This window comes from Megalobrama amblycephala, linkage group LG18, assembly GCF_018812025.1.
Source record: "Megalobrama amblycephala isolate DHTTF-2021 linkage group LG18, ASM1881202v1, whole genome shotgun sequence".
Classification (NCBI taxonomy): domain Eukaryota; kingdom Metazoa; phylum Chordata; class Actinopteri; order Cypriniformes; family Xenocyprididae; genus Megalobrama; species Megalobrama amblycephala.
Genome location: NC_063061.1, coordinates 2,904,577 through 2,929,023, shown reverse-complemented (window position 1 = coordinate 2,929,023; position 24,447 = coordinate 2,904,577). Strand labels below are relative to the sequence as shown.

The following is a 24,447-nucleotide window of genomic DNA, read 5'->3' as shown; positions in this document are numbered from 1 at the left end:
TTGTGCTACCCTGTCAGATTTTGCTACCTCCCATTGAAACAGTAGGTAACGTTAGCAAAATCTGAAAAATGCTAACGTTACCCATCAGGTTGTGCTTCCAGCGTGATATTAACGTGGTCTGTGGCTTTATTAACATCTACACCAGTGGCGGCTACTGGTCTGTCAGAGAGGGGAAGCTCATTTTCGGCCTACATCATAAAATTGTCTATTTATTTAAAAGTAAATTCTGCCCTACGTTCCTTTTCAAGAAAATGGTCTGTGACCCTGTCGTACCAACTAGGAGTCTTTTCAAGTGACTTGACCAGTGTCCTCTCAATGGCCAGCAGAGCTAGGCTGCTTAAACGGCCTTGGCCCATTGTGTTTCGGGTGTAGGACTTGAGTCGCTTTAAACAGGAGAAGCTCCTTTCTACACCTGCAGATGTAGCTCCAATTGTTGCCACAATCAGGTCGACAATATTAGCACCGTCTGCCATCGTGCGCAGTTTCACCCACGACGCTAGCCTAGCCTACTAACGTTATATGAATGAATGAATGAATGAAGGAATGAATGAATGAACGATCTAAAAAAAAAAAATATTAAACTCTGTAAAACTGAAACAAGGAATGTGGTGTATAATTGTGTGAAATGTATGATGAAAATCAAGCAATTTCGCCAAGCAAATATCAAAGAAATAGGTTGCAGCAGTTTTTATTTCGACTGAACTTGAGAAATCCGCGATGGGACTGAGCGCGAATAGCTTCAGTGATTCCTTATAGTACAGAATCGCTGTCAGTCAAAAGGAGATGCAGTCTTTCGACAGACCCTCCAATCATCACGCAGAAGCTCGGAGTCCGAGCCAGCCCACTCCCCATTCACCCCCAGAGACGCTGAGCGTCCGTGGGCGGGACATAATCGCAGCGTTTATCCAATGACCGTCTAGTTTCGAAGCGCTGAAAAAAATCGTTCAAAGCAGCCCCATTGAAGTCAATGGACGCTGGGCTTCAATAGGGAAATGCACTGTGACGCTGCGGGAATGTATGAGAAGGAAATCGAGTCAGCCGACCTGCTATATGTAACTGATTCTGAACGAACTCGTCTTTGAGATGAACGTTTTCTAACGCATTTTTAGTCAATAAAATTTTAATACAATAGTAGCCTACATATTTGACCATTAATTTTGTGACATTATAAGGGAAGCCGAGCTTCCCTTGCAGTCTTAAAGAAATCGCCACTGATCTACACCTACCCCAACACTAAATCTACCCTTACAATAATGCATATACCGTAATTTTGTGTTATTTATCATGACAACAATGATGTAATATTGATGTATGCATATGCAGTAAGCCCAGGTAGGACAATCTGACGAGTAGGTTAGCTAGCTAGCTAACTCAGCACATCATTGCTTGGAAATAATGACGGTTCTTTGTTCATAATGCATATATTTGAACGTGAAATAAAATGATTAAAAAAGCGGGAGAAAAGCGGGAGAATGTTATCATTGCAAAGCGGTCAGGCTAATGTCTTGTGTTTATTCCACAAGACTTATGGATAAGCTGTTTGATTTATAATTATTAAGTTATTTTCACAAATTTCACTTAACCTGCTGTGGATGAACAAAGCTTTTCCTCAATAAATTGTGTTTCCCATTTGAATGGTCAGATTATGAAGCGGCTGCTGCTCGCGCTCGGAGCTTTAGCTTCAATTTTGATCAAATTATTTTCTAATCAGTTGCATATTATGTCGTGGATATATCCCTCGAATGCACACTGCAGTCCCTTTTGTCTTGCTCTCTCAGATATTTCACCTGTTCGCCAAAAATGACTAATTATCTCCTTGAAAATGTCTGACACTGGTGCTTACATACTGTAAATGACTTGCCAGACGCAAAAGCTTGACAGGCGTAGCAACAGTAACTTAGGAGGGCGGGGCTTAGCGAAGGGTCCATTGCTAGCACTCTACAACTGTTCCAACTTTCTCAATGTTTTCTGCAAAACACACAAAAATGCTCTCATTTCACACAGGGTTAACCATGTTCTCATTCAGAAAACACTTAATATAAGTAGCAAAACTGATGACACACAAATCAGAATTTCAGGATAATATAAATAGGGCCACATGTGATAATGTGATTAGAAAATTAATCCTAGTGGTGGGAGACAAAGAGGAAGAGGAGGAGGAGGAAGTGGAGAGGAAAAGACGTAGTCAAAGGACATTTGTTCCTGATGAAATACAAAGCACTATAGCTGACCATGTTCTTGTGTAGGAATGACCATGAGGGAAGTTGGTCTACAGGCTCATCTGCAGGGTTTTTACACATACTGTATAATTACAGTACACCAGCAGTCCAGATGAGAGAAGGTTAGGGTTATATGTCCAGTTGTTGTACACCCTCAAACTCAAAACTCTCAAACTGATTTGTAGCAAAGTACTTCTTACACTTTTATTACCTTTGCAGAACTGCCTAGGTGAGGGAGAGAAAGTCTCGTCAGAAGACTGATGAGAAACTGTTATGGGAATATTGTAATATACATTGAGCTGTAAAATGATTCCTGGTTGCCAAAACAGGTTTTTGTAACAGTGTTATGAATTGATCTCACTGGCGTGTAAGACTATGTTGTGTGTGTGTGTTTGTGTGTGTGTTGATGTGTTTTAAAAATATAATCCTATGACAACAAACAAAGGACAGACACAGAAGAACATTTAAAAGGTCTAATATTTTCATCACGTACACGAGCACTGGTCTCTGAACAGACGACACGTCAGTTTAACACAGAAACAATAAAGGCATAGTCACTGTTTTGAATTTTCGGTCTTCTGATTATCAGAATAATGTATGATCAGTCTGAGTCAGTGTCCTTATTTGCACATATTTAATTTGAAAAAGACATGATGAAATATGTGCGCTTACACGGTGCTGGTTCATGTTTAGAGCAATAGATTATATGAAATATGTCTATAAAAACTTGAATCGCTTACTTTAGTCCGTATATGATCTATCCACGTGACGAGTGTTGTTAAACTCATCGCTCTGTTCTTACATGTTCAGTTTTGGTACAGTGATATTTCTCATGTGTTTGTAGTCAAACTGCAGCTCTAAATGCAAACAGCACTTTCGTGTTACTGAGGAAACATGTGCCTGTAGGACATCAACACAGTTGAACAGGCAGAAGAATGGACATCTCAACAGAGCAGTGCTTGGATTACAGTTTTTCTCAATCGATTTGACACATTCATGTAACTGCTCTCGAAACAGTTAACGGTGATCTAAACACACTCTTATCTTAGTCAAACAGTTCAACTTCACTGCAAAATAAAGCACTGCATTTTTTCTAGTAATGCATTTATTAAAGTAAATACTAACATCAGAACTACAGGTGTATTGTCTAATGATTTTAGAACATTTTCAGCTGTAGATGTACAAATACACTCACAAAGCAGGTTTGGTAATATGGGTCATTTACAAATAAAGCTTCATAAAAGTTTTTTTTTCAAAACTGATGAAATGCATATTTTTGAGTCATGAACAATGTGTTTAAACAAGTTTCATTTTTTTCTCTTAAATTCAATTTGCTGTGCAAAAGTTTTCAATGATCTCAACTGCTTTAAAACAACTGCTATTTATTATTATTATTAACTGATTATTTTATTCAAACATAAAATTAAGCCAAAATATTTTAATTTGAATTTTTCTCTTTCTCTCTCCTTTTTACATCCTCTCTCCTCATATGACCTTCCTCTTATCTGTTCCACTCTTCCTTCCCTTCCCATCACACCCTTCCTCTACTCACGCCACACTTACACTTACACCTCTATTTTCTCCTTCTCTTGCATATTCTTATTCTCTATGTATAATTTCCCTTTCATACTTTCCCTGTTACATAATGCAATTGTGATAAATGTGTAAATGTTTGTGAAAGCTGTATTTCCTGTGTTGAGTGTATTATTAACCAAGCAGATATCATTTTGAGGCCCATTGAAAACATTCATGTACATTTGATAATATGACAAATTCTAGAGTTTTGTTTATTGTGTTTGGACAACACGTTTGTGAATTGTGTAAAGCCAATAAAAAAAGTTGTGATAGTTTTTTCCTGATTTATTAAAGTTTTGAATGTATGAAGTATTATGAAAACATTTGAGAACTTTGTGCGTAGTGTTTTGAGAAAATGGTTCACATGATTTGCAGTTTGTGTGAAATGAATGAAAACGTACATCTGTTTAGGACAATCACAAAGTGTTCAGATCACTGAGTTAGCTGAGAATTAATGAGCTGTTTGTGATGAATAAATGCAGAGAAGCGCTCAGAAACGGTTGACGTCAGCCCCGATGGAGCCCCGGCAGCCAATCACCATCCGGATCTTGCCGGTATTACGCAGTGACATCATCGTTGCTCTGACTTTGCTTTTCAAACTGAAATTGCTCTAAAAAATGCAAAAATAACTAATTTCCACATATGCATAAACTTAATGAGTACATTTACTGTTTTCAGTGATGTGCAGCCCTTACATATCTGTTCACATCTCAAAAAATGTGTTTTGGGGTTTTTTCTAACCAGATCAGAAAGCACAGCTGACACATCCTCCGAATGATGATAACAATGATGGAAACCTTCTGAGAGGCAGAGGAGGAAGACAATGTGTAAGAGCAGGATGAGGATGAGAAACATCAAGGCCGGATCCGGCACAGCAGAGGGTTTTTCCCATCATTCCCTGTGATGAGGCCGGACCAGCATGAAGACGTGATGCTGAGACACAATGAATCTCTCATTCACTTTGATTTTATAGTTGTATATAGTGTATGCCTACTGTAACATGATTTTCATTGAGTTCTCGTTGACCTTTTGGGCGACTGTATTACAGTATACAAGTGCTGAATACACTGAAATTCAGTACTTTACAATATTCAGTACAATACTATAGCCTACTTGCAGAACATACAGTAAACAATATATTCAGCTTAGCTGCAATTACTTTATTTTTATGTAATTGCAAATTTTGATTACTGTACACAATATAATTTCTGTAACTGGATGCTCAGGATGCTGTTCTCCATTTTAGAGTCTCATGGATGATCTGTAGTGTTTATATGACTGACGTGTGTCTGATCTGAAAACTGTCTGATTTTGAGCAGACTACAGGTGAAGTGGGTTAGAGGCGATTGTTTGAGTCAGGGGTTTTGTGAATATAGTTTGAAGATTTGGTTCTGTGTTTAATGTTGTGGGAAAATGGGTGAAGTTTTCAAGAAATGTGTCTTAATTGTGAGAACTGTAAGATGTGTGATCACTAGGCAGAAATGCAAACCTCAGCCTTTTTGTAATCTCATTATTGTCATTTCTTTGCGTAGTAAATGCGACCTGCTATAATAGAGTATGACAACACTGTAGAGAGAGAGGTGGAAAGATTTTTTAGATTTTTAACCCATACTTTTATTACATCAATAACAAAGAAACATCAAACCATTATCACAAAAACAATCAACACAACAAAAGACTAAAAATTAACCCCCCCAAACACAGTACAAAAAACCTCATTAAAACACCACTGCAATAAAAAGGTATCCAAATCCTGCATCTCTTTATAATATTTAAACTCAACTGAGATCCTAGACCTAATAAATGCCTTAAACAACAATACACAATCTTGGCCATGTATACTTTTAATCCTGTTTTTCCTTGAAATATATATGGCCATTTTTGCCTGGCCGACCATAAAATTAATCAACTGCCATTTAAATCTTTGATTGCGGGTATATCCTGCCGGGTAAAACTTTCCTTAAAGCCTAAAAACAATTGTTTTAACAATACAAAAAGAGGCTTAAGCCTAATACATTCAAGAAAACAATGAAAAATTGTTTCTCTTAACCCACAAAAAACACAACCTTCATTAACATGGCAGTTAATAATCGAAACAAAAGCATTAACAGCAACAGCCCCCTTCAGGATCCTCCATTGTAGGTCTCCTGATTTTTTCATCAATGGTGGTTTGTATAAAACCCTCCAAAATGAGAGAGAGGGAAAGAGCATGTTTCAGCATGTTGGATGATCACACTGATCGGATCCGACAGACTCCAACAGGCTTTAATATGTGACGGCGGAGTCTCGGGTTTCGAGGGGAATATCACTGGACGATCCTCGGGAAAACCCAGGAATTCACGGAGCAGAAACTCCGCAGGAAAACACCGCCTCCTCCCCGCGGGACACGCCCCCTTACGTCACATGCTGAGCTGCAGAGGGAGCGCGCACATATTACCACACATTAGTGTATTCATCATCTTTACTTTACAACGCGTTTGCCTTATTTAATCAGCTTGTCATTGTGGGTTTATCTGTAGGCTACACATTTCTCTTTGATTACAGTTTCGTTAGTTCTGCACGACTGACACGAGCGTTGCGATTCAACTTGTTTTAAAAAAGTAAAAGTAAATGTTTTAAAGCAGTTTATTATCTCGAGTCCACTGATCGTCTTGCTGTTGTAACTCATTTTGCATGAACTGAGCTGAGCCTGAGCTGCCATACATTCCCTGACAACAAACAACACAATCCTAGATTTAACAAGCAAACAAACAGAAAACATGTTTTAGCGAAAGCAGCATTCGATGATTAGGAAATGATCATTAGCTTTAGGCTTATTTCTCAATCTTATTCCTTGAGCATGGACAGACATCTCGAAACCTAAAATTCCAGAGATCACGCACGCTATTCCTGAACTGTCACATTTCAAAACACACAGAGCTGAAGCTGTTTCTTTGAAACGAGTCTCTTACAGTAAGGCTTTTCTGCGCGCTCGCGCCCTCTACCGGCGCAAACAGCGTTTCCCGGAAACCCACTGACTTCTGTCCCGGACTGAGTTAACCCCGGCACTCTGCACTTTACACTCCATCCACAATGAGTTTAACACAACTACACTCATAAAACTTAACTGTCGAAAGAAGACAGTTTAAGTTAGGTCTATGAGTAGTTAAATGTAGGCTTTTCACATTCACAGCGCGAAGAGTTGCTGCTGGGGACGGATTCTTTGCATAAATGAGCCAACATATGATGCATGTAATTATTTATTTCTATGTAAAAAAAATGTCAGCCCATGAGGTGCACTGTAAACGGCGGTAATTAATTGTTGATAACCGTAGCAATAATACATTAATGTCTTAATGTGTGTGTGTGTGTGTGTGTGTTTTATTCTGTTGTGGTATGTCGAGGGCGTGTGTATATGTTTATCCAATTGTCTTCCGCACGTAGTTCGTCTATCTCATAACAGCATGATTTCTCGGAAATCAGCATGGCTGTGTTTAGAGCGGCTGGCTCTCTGTGCGCATGCGCAGACTGTTGAAGACGATGTCAGCTCACGGGAAAAGTCCCCACACACCACACTGCTTGCTATATAAACGCTCGCGCGCCTTCCTACCGTACAGTAAACGACGAGAGCTTCTGTAGACGAAACTTGATCTGTAGTTCTGAGTGGATTCACGCCTTTACAGGAGATACTTTTTTTTGCACTTCTCTGATTTGGATTCAACACCGGATTATACTGTAAGCGTCTATGAAAATGTTTTATTGCATTTTATTCAAACGTTTTATGCATTTATTGCAGTTGCTTAGTAAAATTTAGAAAAAAATATAGAAATTGTTTATCAGACACTTCACTGCAGGCGTTTAGGGGTGCGGATTTACTAAAAAATTTAATATATTATATTATATTATATTCTTAGATCTTTATTTAGATTCTTATTTGTTAGCAATTGATGCAAGTTAAAGGGAATCTGCAAAAATGTTGCAAACAATGACAAAGCCTCAAAAGTTACTTTTGCATAGATTGTACAAAAAAATAAATATTCAGAATTTTGCAGAGTAAAATCAATCCGCTCGTTTCCTGGTCATGAACTCTTCCACACGCCTCCCTTCACTCGTGCGCGCGCACACACACGCACACACACACACACGCAGCAGATGTGAGAAAATAATTCTTCTGTCTCCCGCTACAGAAACCATGCCTGTGTCCAGAATGCGCATGCGCCCCTGGCTGGAGAGCCGGATCGACTCCAACACCATCGCTGGACTCGTGTGGGTCAACAAGGTAAAGCAGAGACGCAGCGCTACACTAAACCATCTAGATAACTGTGTCAGAGGTCAGAGGTCTCATGGATTTGCAAATGCTTTCAGGAGGAGAAAATGTTCTCCATCCCATGGAAACACGCCGCTCGTCACGGCTGGGAGGTGGACAAAGACGCGTGTCTGTTCAAGCAGTGGGCGATCCACACAGGTGAGAGAGCACACACACACTCACACACACACACACTCACACACACACACACACACACACACACACACACACACTTACACACACACACACACACACACACACACGATCAGACGGGACATGTGCTCACTCCGCTCTAATTCTGCTCCTCAGGTAAATTCAGGGAGGGATTTACCACACCTGACCCCAAAACCTGGAAAGCCAATTTCCGCTGTGCCATGAACTCGCTGCCGGACATCGAAGAGGTGAAGGACAAGAGCATCAACAAAGGCTGCGGCGCGGTGCGAGTCTACCGCATGCTGCCCGCCGTGAGCAAGAAGAAAGACAAGAGACCCCGGGGTCGTGACAGCCGGAGACGGGCGAAGGTGAGCCGAGTGTGTGCATACAGGTGTAGAGCGCAGGTGTAACTGCTGACAGTCCCACTGAAGATGTGTTTGTGTCCTTCAGGCTCTGCCTTCACACGTCAAGAAGGAGGAAGCGCGCGCTGACGAGATGCAGGAGCCCACCATCGACAGCACCATCCTGAGTAAGAGACGTTCCTGTAGTGAGTGTGACAGGTGAGACGCTCAGCTAGCACAGAGTATTCATCGGGTCTCTCGTTCTTCCAGCAGACTCTCCCAGTCCCGCCATGGACACCTCAGATATTCCCGCCTGCGAGGAAGTCGTCGGCCCGGACAGTTCGAGCGGCCTTTACACCAGCCGGTTCCAGGTGTCGCCGATGCATTCGACAGGTAACAGGAGCTCACGTCTGCTGTCAGACATTTTCTTGAATTGAATTGAATTGAATTGGTACTGATTGCGTGTTCTCTTCATCTTTCCCCTCAGACTTGGAGGATTACGAAGCTATCATTGAGGTGAGTGTCAGATCTGCTCTGTGTCTACTGTGCTTGTTCATTGACAGGAATACCCCGTTTTATCTCAAAGTGCCTGCTATTGGCCCAGATGTAATCAAAGAACAAGCAAAACCCAGTCACTTACAAGTTCTGTGTTTTGCTCTTGCAGATCTCACGGCAATTGGAACGTGATAGTTCACAGTGGCTACAAAGCGGTGCCTTTGCAAAGGGGTTCCTGGCCAATGAAGTAGGCACATCAGAGTCTTTGAGTCCAGGGAGCCAGTGGAGTGTAAGTTCAGGTAAATGTTGCACGAGCAGTTAGAAGAGCTTCAGCACGTGCATTAATGCAGACATTCGCTCGTCTTCTGAGCAGAAACTCACGTGTCTTTCTCATGTCGCTGCAGGAGACGAGCTCGAGTTACGGCTATACACCGAACTGAACCCGGAGGAGTCTCTCTGCACCTACACAGAGCTGGTGAACAGCAGCACCTTCACACCGACCATATGTCCTCTCTGAGAGCATCAGACTCTGTCTCACGGACATCTTTTTCTCATGGACAATGAACTTCAATCCACAGACTCAACCTCATACCTCAGTCTCATTCGGCAGGGATCATCCCAGCCGTTTGCTCATTCTTCTGGATATCTGCTGTGTTCCTCTGAACGCGATCCGTCATGCGGGAAACAGACGAGCTCCGCCAACACGAGGATCTCCTGCAGCTGAACCCAGTGACGGATTGTGGCTTTGCTTGTACAGCTTTGTAACCTCATGTAATGTGAATTGCTCAAGTTCCGTTATGTGCTCATGTCAGGGTTTATCAGATAGATTTAAATATACACACACACACACATATTCCACATAACAAATGAAGCTGTTTGTATGAGTATGGGATGGGGTTCTTCACTGTACATATTATGTAAATATTTATTTGTAATAAAAAACAAAATGAATTTATTTGCTGTTGGTCATGGTTTCTTGAGCGAGAAAGTCATGAAGAAGTGCATCGTGAATCTATCCTGTGAAGAAGGCTTGAAGCACACTGTGATAAAGATTACGAGTTTAATTCAACCTGTTACTGGCCATTTTTTTGTCATTGTCAAAATCGTTTCTGCACCAAATATTTTCAGTGCAGTTTCTCCTTTAAAGTATGGAAGCTTGTTTCCTCCATGAAAAAAAAGGTAAAAACGTCATTTTAATCTCACAATTCTGATCTATTTCTCACCAGTCTGACTGTTTGTCTCAGAATCTTGAGATATAACATTGGAATTGCGAGAAAAAAGACACAATTATCTTTTTTATTCTGTGCCTTTTTTTAATTCAAGCTTCCATATTTTAAAGGGATAGTTCACCAAAAAAATTATTTTGCACTTTGAATGATCTGCAGAACACAACAGATGATCTTCAAACAGCGTCTCAACAGATTCAAGCTGCAAAAAGGACAGAAGGGAAGCGCAAAGTTACTCCAGCGGTTTAATCAGGTCACATGACTCTGAAAAAGTGCACTTAATTGTATTGAATGTGCACTTGTTGTGTACTTCATATTATAAAAATACATTTTAAAAAAAACATAATGAGGTGGAGAGACTGACATCATGGTGCCAATCAAACGGTCTCTGAATGGACTTCAGCAGGAGGATCTGCACCCACTATCCTCGACGGGACCCCAGTGAGCATCTCTGAGCACCTGACCTGGACTCAACACATTCAAGCCCTAGCTAAAAAAGCCAGACAACGACTGAAACCATCTGAGAATACTGGGAAAATTCAAGGTTTCCCCTGGAATCCTGAAGACGTTCTATATCAGGGCTGTAGAAAGTATATTGACTGCATTGCATCATGGTACAGTAAACAGCTCAGGGTCGTAAAGCCCTTCACAGAGAGCTGAGCTCAGCTGAACGTCTCCAGAACTTCAGGACATTCACTTCAGCTGCGACAAAGTTCAAGTTTTATGAAACTAAAGTTATGTTCAAGTACATCTTTAAGTATCCTTTATGAAGTAAGTATACTATTATCAATGTACTAGTAGTAAACTTGTAAGTATACTATTTCAAGACTTTTTAGTATATAAAAGTATCTGTTTATCTGTACTATAAGTGTAACAGTAGTAAACCAGTTTACAACTATGTTTCTCATTTGTACTGCATCTGTTCTACAAGTGAACTTATACTGTAAGTATATTAGTAGTGTACTATTTTAATACTTGTAGTATTTTCTTTAGTTTATGAAGGGACACTTTGAAGTGTACTCTCTACTTGTTTAATAGATTTATACTGCAAGTATACTTGTAAAGGTTTCTTTAACTGAACTTTACAATTTATATATTATTTTTGCACTTTAAGTATACTACTATGTTCCTATTTAGGAATTAATTTTTTACACTTGAAACATACCTTTAACTGTACTTTAACTCTTTCCTTTTTAAAAACATTTTATTGTAGCTTCATGCATCCTTTTACTTACAACACTTGAATATGGATAAATTTCATTTAAAAAAAGCAACATTTTAAGCAAAAGCTGAAAAAATCGTGTTTTTGTCAAAGACTTTCAGAGCGATGATTAAACACAGTTGCAGTAGATCGAGTCTATCAACACCTCAAATCTTCACAGTTGTTAACTCTTCCTGGGTCGACGTTTCATTCAGTAACACTACTACAAGCCAAGTGTACTTAGAATACTTAATAATATTTTTAAGTATATCTTGATCAAAAGAGTACCAGGACAAATATACTTAGAGTTTTCTGTCAGTATATGTTAAGTATACTTAAGTGCAATTTTAAGTATATTTCTGAGAAGTACATAACACTGAAAGTATACTTTCTTATTTTTAGCTTTAAAAAAGTACACTAATATCACACTTGAATAAACTTGTCCTCAAAGACCCTGGGAATGTTTAGTCTGGCACACTTCTGCAGCTGATGGCTAAAATGGAGAGCCTCAGGAGGATCTTCTTCCCTCAGATCAGACTCTGAAACATGGACATGAAACACTAGTGTACACTTACTCTGCACACTGTTAGCCTACTCTCTGCACATTACCAGTGTCATTTTAATATATATATGTGAATATCTTTTGTATTTTATTTCTTCTGTATTTAAAAAAGTATTTGTCTGTATTCTCTTTTTATTGCAGTCTACAGTATGCCAGACCTACATTTCACTGGTTGTTGTATATTAGATAACTTGAATCTTAATGAAATAAAAGGCCACTTAAAGTGCAATAGAGACTCTCTCATGACTGCTTACACACTTACACCTTTTTGTTAAATTAAAAGTGTCACTTTAAAGTACATTTAAATCATTGTTTTAATATCTTTTGTTGTCCTATAAAGTATACTTTATGTAGTAAGTATACTAATATCATTGTACTAAAAGTATTTAATAGGCTCCTTAATCAAAAGAGTAAACAGAGTCCAAGTGTACTTAGAATATTTAATTATACTTTGAAGTATATCTCTACAAGAATAGGCTAAATATACTTCGACTTTCCTGTCAGTATAAGTAAAATACACTTAAGTGCAATTTTAAGTTTATTTCTGAAAAGTACATAAAAAATAAAATGAAAGTACATTTTTCACACAGAAAAGGGCTCTTTTATATTGTAATAATATTTCACAACATCAGTTTTTACTGTAGGCAGTAGCGGCGATACTGTATACGGCTTGATTTGAGAATAAATTTCGCTCTGTTCACTGTACAAAACAATCTTTTGTTGTTTCAGAAGAACTTTTACGTTTATGTCCTTTTTGGCACCTGAAACTTTTAAAGCCCACTGACTATTTTAGTACCAGTTCTTTGGAAAATCCTGCTTTTCTACAGAAGAAAGAAAATATGAGTTTATAACTGCAGCTTATGATGACTACACTGTAATTCTGCTTCATTCATTTCAACACAATCAAATCACTGTATTTCTGTTATGGTGAAATTAAGAAAATTCCAGTCATTATTCAGTGAAAACAAAAAGTAATTTTATTCATTTTTTTCTGTATTCTGGAAAGAGAATAAAGAACATCAGAATCACCACTCATATATCAGCCCACGTCGGATGAAAGCATCAAGTAAACGCAATAAAAAGCACACTAAACAAGTAGAATTACTCCACGTGAAGAAGACTCATGGTCAGAGTCGAGTGGACGGATCAGAGGAGTTTCGGCTGGTCATCTGTCGTTTCTTCAGCTGCTCTTCAGAGATCAGAAGGCTTCATCTCCCTCTGTAAAATCTCCTCTGAAACATAAAGGAAAAGAGGAAGCGTGATTAAAACTTCAAGCGAGGCGTTTCCTCAAACTCACTGGTCACACCGAGGCGAAGCAGGGTAAGAAAACTGGGGTGTTCTGGGAAGAACGGCTGATATTCTGCACGTGTTCCACATGAGTTTGGATGGCAGGGAATCTGTGATATACGGACCGTGTGTCCAGTGACTCCAGGGAATCGCTTTCCCAAAGTGGATCAGAAGATTGGTTGTTTTCATGCTAAAGAAATATATTCTGTCACTGCAGACAGCTTTAGACTCGTAAGACAGCATACCAGGGACTAAACCTCCGACGTCGCAGTGATTTTATCAGATGTTGTACGCCAGAAGAACTCATTTTAAAGCCTTAAACGCTCTTAAACATTCCTACCGTGATCAGATCTAACTGTAAGACACTGACTCTCTCTCTCGTCTTTCTAACCTGTATGACCTTCTTTCTTCTGTGCAGCATAAGAGAGGACCATGTGAGGAACATCTCAGTGTTTTCTGTCCATACAGTGAAAGTCAGTGGCGTCCAACGTTGTTTTCAAGGTTCTTCAGAACGTCTTTGAGTTCCACAGAAGAAAAAGTCAGATTTGAACAGCATGAGGGCGAGTATATGATGACAGAATGGTTCATTTTTCAGGCGAACTCTTCCTTGTGTGTCATGAATCCCTCTGAAGTGAACACAGGAACAGAATTACATGTGGTTAGACAGCAGTGATAGTGATATAACGCCTTGCCCTGTTATTCCCTGCTGTTCAGACACAATAATGGCCATAATCTGTGCTCTGCTCTGCATGTTTCATCATCTCACCTGACATTTCTGCCACATTCAGTGTTACAAGATCTACAGACTCTGAATAAATCACACACACAGTTAACACGCTTACTAATGTGTCGTGGCCTTCATGATCAAATGCTTCATTCTCAGCTGAAGAAACGCATTGGGCACATCCCCCATAATGCCGTGCTGTAACCCTGATGATGTCTCTGTACGCCTCACCCTGTTGATTATATAAACGCTTTGACCAAGCATTCGTTGATCCTGGTTACAGTGTTGTTATATTAGCTTCGTCTTCAGCTGCTTGTTGTCTGTTTCTCGTCATCTCTCTGTCACACGTTAGTCAGGTCAGGGCAGAAGAGCGATTAAAGCACTTGGACTCATCCAGCCAGTCCAGCAGCCAGACGGACACGCGATACTGATATATGTGTGACATTATGTAAAAATTTACATCACGACGGCACTCAGACACTGCATTAGCTTCCTGTTAAACATCGTATAGATTTTAAAATCTTGCTAATTACTAACAAAGCACTAAATGGTTTAGCTCCCCAGTACCTAAGCGAGCTCTTAATGCATTATAGTCCTTCACGTTTATTGCGATCTCAGAATTCAGGCCAGCTGATAATACCCAGAATATCAAAATCAACCGCAGGCGGTAGATCCTTCTCCTGTTTGGCACCTAAACTCTGGAACAATCTTCCTAGCATTGTTCGGGATGCAGACACACTCTGTCAGTTTAAATCTAGACTAAAAACGCATCTCTTTAACCTGGCATACACATAACACATTATCAATTTATATTTTCACATCCATTAAAGGATTATTAGGCTGCATAAATTAGGTCAGCCGGAACCGGGAACACTTCCTATAACACCAGATGTACTCGTTACATCAGAAGAAGAATGGCATCTACGCTAATATTAGTCTTTCTGTTTATCCCGAGGTTTACCGTAGTCAACCGGATCCGGGCCGTGTCCAGCTGAGACTGAGGACCGGCGCCTTGACACGACCACAACGCAGCCCTGAAATGACAGCTAGGCCTCATCGACACCACAGCCATCGGCACAGATCCTCAACAGAGACTCAAGAACCAGACCAGCTTCGGCTTCATTCCAGCCTGATGAATCCCATCTTCAAGCAGAAGGAAGTGGAAGAATATTTGAACGCTACCAACCCTGACCTGATTTCTTACCTGTAACGCTGCCCAAATCATAATCACGCATTGTTCGCTGTTGGCCAGAGGAGAACTGAGTGACTGAGCCTGGTTTCTCCCATGGTTTGTTTTTCTCCATTTTGAGTTTGGTTCCTTGTCGCTGTCGCCTCTGGTTTGATCAGTCAGAGACACTTGATATTCAACAATATTAGTGATCTGTCTGACACTATTCAATGAGAACTGAACCGAGCTGGACAACGAAATCACTGTCTTCTCCAGAGCTGCTGCACAGAGAAATGAACTAAATCAGTAATTGATGATCTTTACACTGAACTCAACAGTCACTCTTTAGTTGAATTCTCTTTGCACCATTGATCTTTATTTTCCTGTTCATCACTGAAACGATCTGTATGTATAAAGCGCTATAGAAATAAAGGTGACTTGACTTTAAGTGATACTTAAACACAATAACACAACATTAAACACTAACTTGTGTCTCCCTTGTGCAAAAACACACAAAATAACATTTTAATTTCAGCATTTATCTATACAGTCTGATGCAAAGCATGCTGGGAATTAGAAATCTGCTGCAACTCAATCATATTAAGTTCAGCTTACTACAATCAAATTTTGAGTTTTTTCAATTAAGTACAATGAACATTCATTATTATTTGAGTGAAACAAACTCATTTCATTGAATTAATTTCACTGTTTAGTTTTACAGTGTAACATAATACAGTAATCTTTATTTTAAAAACTTTTACACACGAGCACATCAGCGAGACGCTGGGAACAGATTAATGCACAGTGACACATTACGGACTGGATTCGAACCCGGGTCACGGCCACACTAGCGGTTTACCACCTCCACACAGATTTACACAACTCAAAAACTTTGTGTTATTTCTATACTGTTATGAGTTATACTATAAGCAAACAGATTTTTCCAGAAAAGTCTCAATATAGGCGCAGTAAGTGTTGAGTGAAAATAAATGCAAAACAGCCTCAAAACGAAAGTGTTCATATTTTACGTTGTTATTATTCATGCTGTTAATGTTTCTGAATTTATTTGACATTTTAACTTTTTGTGTCATTTTTGAGGACTGGTCAGGATAATGTTAATAATTTGTTTAATAATTCATAATATTTTGACAGCTGCAGTCCACGGTTCAGTGCAGCGGGACACTAAATGAGCGTTAATGAGGGAAGTGTATTAGTACAGCATTGTACATATAATACACACATAATGCCTTATAAACAACCTTGTAATGTGTTGTATCATCTCATGAATAATCGTAACAGCAGTAATACTCAACTATTTGTGGTTATAACTATTAAGAATATGATGATTTATAACACACAATGAGCATCATTTATATGGTTATAATGGATTATATATCCTATAGTTTCATATCTTGACAGTGTTCACTTCAGATCTGCACAGTATCATACTTCATCTTATGAGTGTTTTACTGCCTAAAGTAAAGTGACAAAAACTGTAATAATACAAGGATTTTACCGAATTTAATACCTTTATAGAAATACTAAAAAAAAGCATGTAGATTTAATAGGCAGCTTAATATTTACATATCCAGAAAGTAACTAGAAATCAGAAGGTCAATCACTTTAACAAACATTTTCAGCTGATAACTAGTGTTAAAGTGTGTGTAGCTAACTGTTGTTGTTATTTATATATTATAGTGATAAGCTGTGATACATTTAAATATACAATATAAACAGTATTATACAGTTTGAGGTGCACAAAAATATGTTGTTTGACAGTCTGGTTAACCACATTCATGTTAGCTGTACTTTCTAATGTCATGTATCAGGCGGTTCTCGGCTCTTTCAGAGGTTCACTCTTACTTTGTATACATTTGAGGGTTTCCTATGAGGCTAATGTTAATTTGAGGCTGATCTAGTTTAAAGGAACAGTTCACCCAAAATAAAAACTCTGCCATCACTCACTCACCTTTCCAAACCTGTACGAGTTTCTTTCTTCTGCTGAACACAAAAGAAGATATTCTGAAGAATGTTGGTAACCAAACAGCCATTGACTTTCATAGTTAGATTATCAATGTTCGTATTCAATATCTTCTTTGTGTTCAGCAGAAGAAAGAAACTCGTACAGGTTTGGATCAACCTGAGGGTGAGTAAATGATGACAGAGTTTTTATTCTTTAAGCTCACTGGAAACTCTTTTACATTTAAAACAGTACAATGTTGTTTTGTTGATTTAACATATGGAACACATTTTATTTACTTTCTAAATATTGTAATAGAAATGTTCAAAGCAAAAGTCTTATAACTACTTCATGATATCTTATGGCTGTTTAAAAGAAGACTCAACTTTTGTTACGTTACTAAAAGCAGACAGAGAGCACTTATAAATATTATGACCACATTATAAAGCTTTTCAGATGTTTAAAAGAAGACTTTGTTTTTGTAGTTTCATGAGATGACACAACACATGATAAGGTTGATTATAATGCATTAAGAATACCCTTATGATGCATTATAAATACAGGCATCATAGAAAGTGTTACCGTAATGAAGTATATTTATTTTTCACTAAGAGAGAGATAAGCCAAAAACACTATGCGCTCACAAACCACCAGCCAAATCAAGCATAAAACATGAAAAACAAACACACAAAAACACTCGCAGCAGATTCATTCATCTGTCAATCATATGAACATGAGTCAGTCAGGAAAGTCTGACACCTCTGACACGACTACAGCGTATTCAAAGTATGCATATAACACACACACACACACACACACACACATTAATGTTTTATTTATACACTGTTATGATAACGCTGGATATAGACCCCGAGAAACATGATGAATATTAACCCTAAACAGCATTTCAATAAACCATTGAAAACAGCAAAAACACTTTTTAAATGTTAAATTATAATTCCTAATTTGACTAGTTCATTCGTGTTAAATGTTAAATGTTCAGGTGTGTAGCTTTATTTCAGCTCTGGATCACAGTTTCAGTGGATGTGAATCTCTCTCTCTGTCCTTCCAACTGTACGCTTCAGCGAAAGAGGAACTTAATCATCTGCTTATTTGACACATTTCACAGGATTGTTTGGTCCCACATGTTCGTATCCTGAACATTCAGCAGTTTTTAATACAGACTACACTCTTTTTACATTCATCATTTACTTTCACGTCTTTTAAATAACTTAGATTTTATTGATTTATTCTTCTTGACTTTCAATCTAAAAAATATGAAAATATCTCTAAAACATTAATTTATATTTTTTAAATTTACACTTTTTAAAAAATCACCTAAACAAAGAGTGAAATAATCATAAAGCATTGTTTCTTGTGTGATGATGATGATGATGATGGTCAGAGAAGAGCTTGAGATGTGTGAAGAAATCATCAGAATAAATTCATGAACAGAACTGATTTTGTGTCATTATGAATGGAGACTAATACTGCTCAGAAGTTTGGGGTCAGAACGAGGTTTTAGTAAGAAATGAACACTTTTATTCACCAAGGATTGGTTAAACTGATCAAAAGTGACAGTAAAGACATTTAAAATGTTACAAAAGACTCTATTTCAAATAAATGCTGTTCTTTTACAACTTTCTATTCATCAAATAATCCTGAAAAATCAAATGTATCACAGTTTCCACACAAATATGACTGTTTTCAACATTGATAATAATCATAAATGTTTCTCGAGCATCAAATCATCACATCAGAATGATTTCTGAAGGATCATGTGACACTGAAGACTGGAGTAATGATGCTGAAAATTCAGCTTTGATCACAGGAATAAATTACACTTTACTATATATTCACATAGAAAACAGCTGATTTACATTTAATGACATTTTCATATTTTTACTGTATTTTTGATCAAATAAATGCAGCCGTGATCAGAAGAAACTCTTCCAGAAACACTAAAAACTCAGACTTTAGGATTGTAGTAATTGTATTTTTGTCTAAAATGACAAATGTCATTTCCACAACATCACAACAGTGTATTTAATAGCATTCTGTGGTGAAAAATGAGATTTGTAGTTTTAGAAAAATGACAGTAATTGTCCTGTGATGAATGATGTCCGTCGACAGACAAATCAAATAGTGAGACATTTAAACATTTCTGGAATTAAAGGCAGAATCCTTGATCTTACTGAGAATCACTCATAAAGAGACAAAATCAAACATGTTTTCAATCTTCACATGCTGTTCATGACTGATGTTTACCTTTCCTTCACCTGACACAAGCACTGCTTATAGTAATAAGTTTGTCATGCTTATAGTTTGTCTTCTGTCATCGCCTGTCGCTAAACCTAAAAGTACCGTCCTGACCGCTGATCTCACAACATCAGTCATGTCGTATTTCTAGGTCTTTTCCAAACCGTATATATCGTTTATATGTCGTGGATAAAACTCCAAGGTTAGCATTTTACTTCCCCGGAGGTTTCCTCTTCCTTACGCAACATTCACATCAGTTATTTTAGGACAACAACACATTTCAAAACATGATTTCCTATGAATCATTGGTAGATTTTATGCCACATTATCATGATCTAGGGATTAAAAATACTCTGAGTGTTTTCAGTCACTATTGTACAGTGACAAAAAAAAAAAAAAGTGTTGCAACCGCTTCAGTGAGTCAGTCGAGCTCAGGGTATCTCCCTAAAACTTATCAAAGACAGAAACGGCCCTCTTCTGACTGCTGGTATTTCCCAAAATTTATGATACAGCCACACACACCTCGACAGCCGTCCGTGAACAGAAGAGCAGCAGAAACGCTGCAGGAGTTGGCTGCGTCTGGAAGGATGTGGTGAGAAACCGTTGAGGCGACCCTTCCCTTCCGCTGCAGCGCCTGCAGTCACACTGACGCGCCGCACGGATCTCAGACACGAGCTCAGACGAGCAGCGTTCATCACACACACAGATTCAGCACAGCTTCCAACAGACACAACAACAACAACTCCAGACAGAAACACCAGAACAACCAAACAAGACACAGGTGAAGAACATAATCAGAAACTATCAGCACAAGGGAAACAGGAACTGAACAGGAAATACAAACTAAAAGTCCATGAAAACAGACTAAAACTAAACCAAAATGTGACAGGAATGATCAAACCCCAAATAAATCGAGCTCTTTTTTCCCACCCCTTTAAAATATAATAATAACAGTCAACAAACAATTACTATTTTAATTCATTTATTATTTGTGTGCAAACTGTTGTTTTACTAAACAAACAAAGTCATTTCCAGCACATCGCACGTGACATGTTTGTGTCGTTCTGTGGCGGAAACGACATTTGAAACAACTCTGGAATAAAGCGGTTGATTTGCTACGGCTCATCTATCAAATATACACAATATAATCATATTGGAGAATATTGAGCACAGTAAAAGTTCCTCAAGTGATATTTACGGGCCCCAGACATGACATGCAGGAGAAAAATCGTAGGCTAAATCATTCCCTCGATTTACTAAACCGTGCGCATGAATTAGTAAATCGAGGGAACGATTAAATGTTTTTTCTTGCATGTCATGTGCGGCGCTCTGTAGATATCTGCCTTAATTGCTGTTTTTCCACACGTCCATCTCCAGCTCCTCGCTGACACTGATTGTCGAGTTTTTGCTGATCAAGAACACAAACACATTCTGAGGACGTGATGCCACAACTGAAGGACTGAATTTTCACACAATTAATACTGAAACGGTGTGCGCTTATTGCAAACAAACATGTTAAAACATGCAGAGCCGGTTGTTCACCTTATTCCACTTATTATTATTGCTATTATTTATGGACAACAAAATGATCATAGCCTGAATCAGTGAAACAGTGCCTTTGTCAAGCATTAGTAGAAGATGGTGATGATCTACACTATCCTCCAGCTCTGTGTTTAGTGTGGAGTGTAAATAAATGATGGTATCTGACAGCAGTGATGTGTGTCCATCAGCAGACAGAAGACACGGCCGACATATCGCAACATTACCCTTATATCGTAATCATTACAGTAATCGCTGCATAACACATTCATCATGTCTGATGGACTGATGTGATGTTAAAGTGATAGTTCACTCAAAAATGAAAACTCTGTCATCATTTAATCACCCTCAAGTTGTTTCAAACCAATTTCTTTCTTCTGTGGATCCCAAAGGAAGATATGTTGAAGAATGTGGGTAATCAAACAGTTGTGGGGCACCATGACTATCTTTTTCAATGGAGACCATCAACTGGTTTCTGACATTCTTCAAAATATCTTCTTTTGTGTTCAGCAGAAGAAAGAAATTGAAGAAACTTGAGGGTGATTAAATGATGACAGCGTTTTCATCTTTGAGTGAACTATCCCTTTAACATCACGTATTATATCTGTACGTCACCGTCATATAGACGTTACTGTGATCTGTGACTGATGACTGACACTTCCTCAACTGTAAAACTGAAACAAGCATCTTCTGTAAATCTGCTTTGAACGGCCGGGTCCGTTGAAACCGTTTGCAGTCTACTTCATCTACTCCATCTTGTTTGTCTGCGATCGTCACAGAAACTGTCCTGCATATACGTTCAGATCTCTCAGACAGGCAGCAGTTCATGAGCATTGACATTCAGATCTCGTTCTGTCACCTGCGGAGTGCCTCAAGGATCTGTCCTTGGTCCACTTTTATTTTTAATCTACACACTTCCTCTGGGTCAGATCATCCGGCGGCATGGCTTTAATGTCCACAGTTATCCTGACGATATGCAAATCTATTTCACTGTACAGCCCAATTCTGTTTTTCCTCCCTCTTCTTTAACATCTTGCTTACACGATCTCAAAGTACGGATGGCTCAAAATTACTTAAAGCTGAATAACTTTAATAACATGGCGATCTGTGTACAAGTTCCTCAAAGCAATGCAAAGATTTATTTACACGAAGACGAGGCTTATGTAACGTGTGGAAATTTCTTTAGTTATAATGAAAACACAGTGCAAAGCGTGAGGAAACATGACCAAAACATGCTTTTCAAGAGCCAATCAAATCAAAACTGACGCTGCAGTTCAACAGAAATAATTAATATTAATCCACTGGAAAGGAGTGGGTGTAGGATTTACTCATAAATTGCTAGTAAACTTCACAAACCCTTACAAAGAAACACAGAATTAAAAGGTGCCGAATGATCATTAACAGTGTAGAGCATCTGCTCATTCTTCGGCAAGGCTTGATGCTTTGATAATAAACACGGAAGCTAAAGCAGTCTTTCAGGTTCTAGTCATTTACTCCAACTACAGAATTCATTGTTTAGCTTGGCAACGGACCAACAGCCGACATGCCCGCTTATGATTACAGCAGGACTGAAGAACCGGTATGAAACTCAACTCCAGAAGAGGAACGGCTCCTGAACATGCCTGGTTTCATTACGAGTCACAACATCCGAGGCCGGGATAAAGAAACGTCTGCTGCACTGTAACATAAATCTCAACTCGCTGTATTTTATTTCTTTTCTTTGCTTTTTTTTTACTTGCTCCCAAAAGATCAGATGTTTTCAATTTTGTCAAATTCAGATACATTGGACAAATCAATTGTTCAAACACATTAAAGCCCAGGGCGATTGGTTCACTAGTGTGTGCACACTTCATTTGACTCGTACTCGTACACGGGCGTTCGACGCGTGCCCAGTTTTGAGCAATCTCTCTCTCTTTACGAGTTATAATCCATGTAAATACATTTGTATTCTTTCATGCTGGAGTTATAGAAATGAGGGTACTTCATAACCTCTCGTCTCTGTAGACCTCCATCATCGCTGTAGCTCGCATGCGTTCTGGTCTGTTCTGTTAATGCAGTTTGAATACCTTGTGAATCGACGCCCCAGGGCACGGTCGCCACCTTGTAGATAAACTAATTACTCCAAAAACAATTACATGTGCATGTGTGACATGCATGTACAAGTACGCGTGTTTTCAAACATCTTCTGATGACAAATTCACATCACTGTACGCTGACCATCGCGTACGCGTAACAAGTGAACTATACTTTGGGCTCAACTCGTTTCCCGTCACTGGCGGAATCTTCCGTCAATCCGTGTCTTCACTGTTATACGGTAGGGGGGCGCTATTACACATCTTCTGTAAGAGTACAGAACCTCCAGATCAAAACACAGACGAAACAAGCGATAAAAGATTGCTGATCAAATAACGTGATCATCAGCGTGTGAGTTTTTATCCTGCTGAAAACACCTTGTGCAACAGGGTTTTTTAGTTCAGAAGCTATATGTGCTATAATACAGGATGTCCACAGAGAATCTGGAGATACGATACTTATCACGATACAGCGGTTACTATACCATATATTGTGATATATTGCGATATTTCTTGTTTTTTCAGTAAGAGGATTTAATTATTAAAAAAAACTGTCTTAAAGAACACACAACCATATACCCTAAACCTGACAAAAAAAACAGAAAAATTGTATTTAATCGATACAGTATAATTTGCATTTATATCTCTAATCACTATTTTGTGCAATCTAAGTAATCTAAGTCATATTTAAAACTGTAAAGCTGCTTGATTTGAAGCAGTCTATTGTATAAAGTGTTATTTAAATAAACATTTTTGTTGTGTTTATTTTGTTATTGAGAGGAAAGCGTGCAGAATTGCCTCTCAGCAGCACGGATGGCGACGGGATGTTAAGCGAGCTCTCAGATTCAATGCGTTTCCCGAGTTTAGGATTTTATTGTCGATCTCCTTAGTGGTTTCTTTATAGTAGAAGCCAAAATGAGTTCTGTACGCCGTGGCGGGAGCGGAATAATTATATCGTGTTGTGAGCTGGGTTTGCTAATGCTAACGCTAGCGATGCACGCACCTTGCTCTTTGCCGCGTCAGTTTACGTTCTGAGATAACACTGCCATCTAGCGGTTAGGTTTAAACTGATGTAAATAAATAAATAAACATCTATGCAGTGTTTTTGAGAATCAATACAGTATCGCAAACATAATATCGCGATATTCACATGTACACCACTAATGGAACGGTCACTAGTATGTGATTTCACAGATAGTTTGCTTCTGAAAATATTAATGTCGAGACAGTGCAACGCACTTGCGCTGGCATTCATTTTGGATGAAGAGGTGTGGTTGTTATCATTGTACAAGCAGAATGTGATGATTGGTCAGTGTGGTATTTGTCCCGCCTCTCCTGCACCGTGATTGGATGGCTGGGTAAAAAGTGACAATGATGAGTG

At 38.7% G+C, this 24,447-nt stretch overlaps 2 protein-coding genes across 5 annotated transcripts in view; one reads left to right on the top strand and one right to left on the bottom strand.

Moving 5' to 3' along the window:
- The window catches only part of acsl6 (acyl-CoA synthetase long chain family member 6), a 73,733-nt gene that overhangs the window by 33,487 nt on the left and 15,799 nt on the right, over positions 1-24,447 (bottom strand). The window lies entirely within an intron of this gene.
- irf1b (interferon regulatory factor 1b) lies at positions 7,352-10,023 on the top strand. Of its 4 annotated transcripts, none has more exons than XM_048166670.1 (9): positions 7,352-7,508; positions 7,961-8,052; positions 8,139-8,238; positions 8,389-8,600; positions 8,683-8,761; positions 8,847-8,966; positions 9,061-9,089; positions 9,238-9,367; positions 9,473-10,023. In XM_048166670.1, the coding sequence occupies exons 2-9, from the start codon at positions 7,966-7,968 to the stop codon at positions 9,583-9,585; spliced, it is 870 nt and encodes a 289-aa protein (XP_048022627.1). In that variant the 5' UTR covers positions 7,352-7,508; positions 7,961-7,965; the 3' UTR covers positions 9,586-10,023. The 4 variants fall into 4 exon arrangements, with proteins under 4 accessions (XP_048022627.1, XP_048022626.1, XP_048022628.1 ...); XM_048166669.1 differs by having other exon boundaries at positions 8,844-8,966; XM_048166671.1 differs by having other exon boundaries at positions 8,844-8,966; positions 9,238-9,357; positions 9,473-9,654.